The 4,748-nt window shown below is 51.7% G+C and overlaps 1 protein-coding gene across 2 annotated transcripts; it reads right to left on the bottom strand.

Moving 5' to 3' along the window:
* Positions 1-686: 686 nt before the first annotated feature.
* Positions 687-4,381, bottom strand: LACRT (lacritin). 2 transcript variants are annotated; one of them, XM_019419639.2, is made up of 5 exons: positions 4,283-4,381; positions 2,978-3,025; positions 1,734-1,838; positions 1,270-1,356; positions 687-834 (listed from the first exon to the last, which is right to left on the bottom strand). In XM_019419639.2, the coding sequence occupies exons 1-5, from the start codon at positions 4,338-4,340 to the stop codon at positions 773-775; spliced, it is 360 nt and encodes a 119-aa protein (XP_019275184.2). In that variant the 5' UTR covers positions 4,341-4,381; the 3' UTR covers positions 687-772. The 2 variants fall into 2 exon arrangements, with proteins under 2 accessions (XP_019275184.2, XP_019275185.1); XM_019419640.2 differs by lacking the exon at positions 2,978-3,025.
* Between the last annotated feature and the right edge of the window lie 367 nt (positions 4,382-4,748).

Genomic DNA, 4,748 nt, shown 5'->3' with positions numbered 1-4,748 from the left:
GAGTGTTAGAAAGCACACCCTGCCACATACCAGGCTTGGGAAGAGGGTTGGCAGGAGAGCGTTGTCCTGTCTTCCTCCACAGTCATGAATATTTTTCCCCTGCTCACCTGTGTGCAGAGTGTGAAGTGCGATCCCAGACTGTGGTGGAGGGAAACGGGGTATGCTAATCACATGGATTGTTGCAGTGGGTTAATAGGCCTTTTAGTCAAGTGCCAGCTCTCACTGCAGCAGCTCATTATTTTACTGATCTGGTCTAATTAGCCATTGCCCTTCACTTGGGCCCAGTGTAGAAAGGGTGAATGGCAGGCAGGAGGGATGCATTTTTAATAAGGGCACCAGAAAATGGCTTTAATAGAGTGACTCGGGCTTTGACTATTTTCAGGATGACAAATCCTGGTTCTTTGGAGGTTGATTTAATTTTTGGAAATGCTCAAATGTCATGAGGCACTCTATGTGAGCGATTAGACCAGAACTGGAGAGGCATTTGCACTAGAAGGAGGCCCAGCACGTGTGGCTGGTGGCTCAGTGCAAATGAAAGGGTTTGTTAGGGGTTGTGTCCTCAAGGAAGGCGTGACAGGCCCAAGGGCCTGGGGTCAGGACACCCAGGGTCTCTTGGCGTTCCAGCGGATGGCTTTGCTCCCCACCTCCTCCCGGGCCCGCCCCACAGAGCACAGGCACACAGCATGTTGGATGCTTCAGTTTAATCGTTCTGGGCTGCAAGCATACTTAAGGCTTTGAGTCCAGGGGCCCCGTTCTTTTCAAATTCTTAGACTCAACTTAGAAGAAAGGAACTGGGAACGAATTTCTTCAGTTTTTCTGCTAATTCAACTCCACCTAGAAGAAAGCAGAGGTGAGAATGAGGCTCACAGGCCCCAGGCCCCAGCTCCACCCTGTCCATCCTCCTCAACTCCCTCTTCTGCTTTGCAACCTCACCCAGCCCCTGGACAGCTTTGCGTGGGAGTCAGAGGGATGGAAGGTGGATTCGCCAGAGCCTCAGGGACCCGCCCGCTCCTTCCCCATCTGGGCAGGCTCCGCAGTGGGAAGGCTGGCGCTGAGACCCAGGGGCAATCTGGCATCAGGCAACCCTGTGGTTTGAGTGTGTGTGAGAAATTGGGGACATTTGAAGACAACAGGAGGGAAGATTCAGTGGGGAGGGGCTGTGGTAGTTCCAGGTCTCTGGGCAAGGGGGTCCTGACCCACCTCCTGCCCCTGGATGATGAGTGGTGAGTATTCCTGTTCCCACAAGGCTCTGCCTTGGGATATACTCACGTTCATAAAGTTTTCCTTCACGCAGTTTTTTTCTTGCTTCTTGAAAGCCATGTTCTGCTACCAAGCTACCTTTGCTCACCAGGAATTCTAATTTTGGAGCAGAAGAATCACATTAGCAGAAAAGTCCCATCATTTCGAGAAAACTCCCCCTTCCCCCTCCTGCCCCTCACCAGACATTGTTCCTATACAAATCCCTAAAGTGAAGAAGTTTTGCTGAGGGGCCCAGCTTCTTCTCTTAGGAAGGCGGGTGGGCCAGGAAAGAAACCATGGAGGGTGCAGGCAGCAAAATCTATCGCGGAAGCTGCGTGAGTGGGTACAGTGTGAGCCCCTACTTGCGACTTTACGGTCAGGGGAATGAGTATGTCTGCTTCTCCCTGGACTCGTCTCTGTGGGAGGAAGTGTCATGGAGGCCTGCCACCAGAGATTCCTCTGGGTTGTCATCTGGCGTAGAGACAGAGACTTACTCAGTGGGTTTAGTCCTTCTTTACTTGTGGTGGCGCTGTTTGGCTCCTGGGGTGTCTCTTGGGGTGAAACAGTTTCCGCTGGAGATGTAGTCACTTCAGGTTCAGCTGCAAACACGCCAATTTGTTGATTTTAGCAAAGTCAAATGGTTTTTAGTTTTGGAACGAGTGGCAGAGCCCAGGATACCTAGTATGTGCTGGGGGCCAGGCTACGGAGATGATACGATTTCTACACACAAGTGCCTGTGAGGGACTGAACGTTTATGTCCCCCTCCAAATTCATATATTGAAATCCTACCCCTCAGTATGATGGTCTTAGGAGGTGGGGCCTATGATGTAATTAGGTTATGAGGGTGGAGCTCTTATGAATGGGATTAATGTCTTTATAAAAGAGACCCCAGGGCTCTTTCTGCCATGTGAGGATGTGGTGAAAACTCAGCAGTCTGTAATCTGGAAGAGGGTCCTTACTAGAACCTGATCATGCTGGCCCCTTGATCTTGGATTTCCAGCCTCCAGAATTGTGGGAAATAAATGTCTGTTGTTTAAGCCATCCAGTCTGTGGTGATTTGCTGTGCAGCCCAGATGGACTAAGACAGTGCCTCTTGGATGGCAGGGTTGGAGGGCAGGGTTGCATGCTTCTAATGGGCAGGGTTGGGGAGGTATTTGGGCTAGGATATGGGGGGAATCAAGGAGCTAGTCAGAGCGACGCTGGGTCTTGAAAGCAGGATTTTGGCAGGGAGGATATTCTAAAGGGGCTTCCTTGGGGGCAGGAAGTCGTCAGTCAGCCAGAGTTCTGGGGAAGGTGTGTATAGGATAGGAATGGAGAATGCAAACAAGTTCAATTTAGTTGATGTGGGCTGTACATGAAGGAGAAGCATGGAAAACCAGGATGCAAATGGAGTCTGAAGCTGGATATCGGGCAACTTGCTAAGGAGTTGGGAGTTACAGGAAGGGTGTGTAGGTGAAGGTATTAATACCGCATGGGTATAATTTCCCTTATCACTCAACCTCATCTTTTTCTCCCTTTTATCCGTAACAAACCCTTTCCCCATTCTTCCTACTGATCTTGCCTGCCTGGGTTGTCCCATTTCATCCTTAGCCTTGTTGCACCCCCATCCATGCTCCTCTTGTTACCACCAAGAGCAGGACCCACCCCCACCCCCCATTCCTCTTCCAGCCTCCACCCACATCCCTGGCTGTTAGACCCTCCCCTTGAGCACAGGGACAGGAGGGACAGAAGGACTCACTGGCCACAGTCTCCGGAGTAGCCTCGGTGGGATCAGAAGAGGCATCTTCTGCAGTGGAAGAAAGAGGTGACAGTAAGGACTGAACCCGACCCATCTGAGCCATCCTACCTCCCATTCTGTATCCTCAGCTCTAAGGAGAGTTCATGGACACAGGGAGACACATTTCCCTATTGGTGAAATGTGCCCTTCTGCCTCATCAGTAGACCCACCAAGCACTCTGTCTGGTGTTTAACCCCTCCTACAGTTGTTTGAAGCAGGTTCTCCCGGGAGAAGTGTAATATGCTCTGAAAACTGCCCTCCTCCAGATTGCCTCTGGCCTGTGAGGGTGCCGTGAGATTCGCGCCAGGGAATTGGCTGTGGTTGGAGGCGCTCAGGGTCCTCTGTGGCTGAGGGGGACAGTGCAGGGGCCATGCGGCCATGCATGAGTGATTTCTGGGATTGGACTCCAGCCCTCCTTGTCTCTGTTCTTTCAACACAATGTTTATGCAAAGTGCTCTGCTAAGTGGAGGGGGTTCAGTGCTGAAGAAGGTGGAAAGACCCTGCCCTGACCCAGCTTACATTCCATGACATAATTATTGAGTCACTGTGTGACGGTGCTAGAGGGGTAAGTGCAGAGTGGTGTGATAACAGCAAGCAGGGTCTAATTTTTCCTACATGTTCATGGAAGGCTTTTTTGAGGAATTGATATCTGAACTGAGATTTGACAGATGAGAAAGCATTGGCCAGGTGACATTCTGGATTGGCTGGAGGAGAGTGACAAGGAGTGGAAAAGAATTCCAGGCAGAAAGAAGAGCAAGAAGGAAGGCCCCAGTGTTCGAGGAGCAGCAGGGTTGTCCTGGCACGAATAGCGCTTTTCTTTCTTTTTTTTTTTGCTCTTCTCAGGAAGAGGCATCCAGAGACACAAGGCCATGGGCAGGGCCCATTGCTTGGCAAATGGACCATGGGCTAGATTTCAGCCCCCTCCATCCCCTACCTGGCACCCCTGTGCAGGGGACAACCTGCACCTCTATGTGGTGGCCCAGAAGGCCTACAGAGGGCCAGGGTGGCTGGACCATAGTGGATAAAGTGGATAAAGGAAGGTGTATGAGGGGATGGGCTGGAGAGCAGACAGCGCCAGGGGGTTCCTGGTTCCCTGACCAACGCGGGTAAAGAGCCTATGGGCAGAGAACTGGGGGCAGGAGTCACTTGCAGGAACAGGAGGAGCCAGGACAGCACTGGGAGAGAAAGAGAAAAATGAAGACCAGAGTTAAGGCTTCCCTGGACTGTCAGGGCTCTGGTGGGGTACAGGGGAAGGGCCATACTCACGGGCACAGACCAGGGCCCCAGCCAGAGCTGCCAGGAGGAGGAGAGCTGAGAATCTCATGCTGTGGAGTGAGAAGCAAGTATAACCACAGAATCCTCAGAGGGTCCAGGAATACCAGTGCAGATACTCCTGGGCCCTTTTAAGGATACCGAGGGCCAATGGGAATCAAGTTTGGAGGGGTGTGACTTCCGTGTCCTCCTCCCCTTCTTCCCCAGACTGTCACTTGCTAAGTCAACAAGGGATATCTGGGGCTGGCTAGTAGCTGGCATCCTTTCCCTACTGACTTCCAGCCATCCTTTTCCTCCCCCCTTCCTTCTCCTTCCTATTTGCCCTCTGGCTTCACATCCTTGGGATCTCAGGGACCAGATGCAGAGCAAATTTTGTTTGGGGAGATTCTAGAATGTGTCTGTTGATGGTATTAATAGGACTGGCGTCTCCCCCAGGAGGAGGTTGGGTGTTTGTAAGATC

Source organism: Panthera pardus, unplaced genomic scaffold, assembly GCF_024362965.1.
Source record: "Panthera pardus isolate Hobbes unplaced genomic scaffold, ASM2436296v1 HiC_scaffold_6, whole genome shotgun sequence".
NCBI lineage: Eukaryota > Metazoa > Chordata > Mammalia > Carnivora > Felidae > Panthera > Panthera pardus.
The sequence above is the reverse complement of the archived record's forward strand: the minus strand, read 5'-3'. Positions and strand labels throughout refer to the sequence as shown.

Excerpts from the sequence above, each read along its gene's own strand:
- LACRT (XM_019419639.2), bottom strand. The coding sequence starts at position 4,340 with ATGAGATTCTCAGCTCTCCTCCTCCTGGCAGCTCTGGCTGGGGCCCTG. Across the intron at positions 1,839-2,977 it reads TACTCCGGAGACTGTGGCCA|CTGAACCTGAAGTGACTACA; the intron begins GTGAGTCCTTCT and ends GCGTGTTTGCAG. Across the intron at positions 835-1,269 it reads TGAAGGAAAACTTTATGAAC|GTGGAGTTGAATTAGCAGAA; the intron begins GTGAGTATATCC and ends GCTTTCTTCTAG.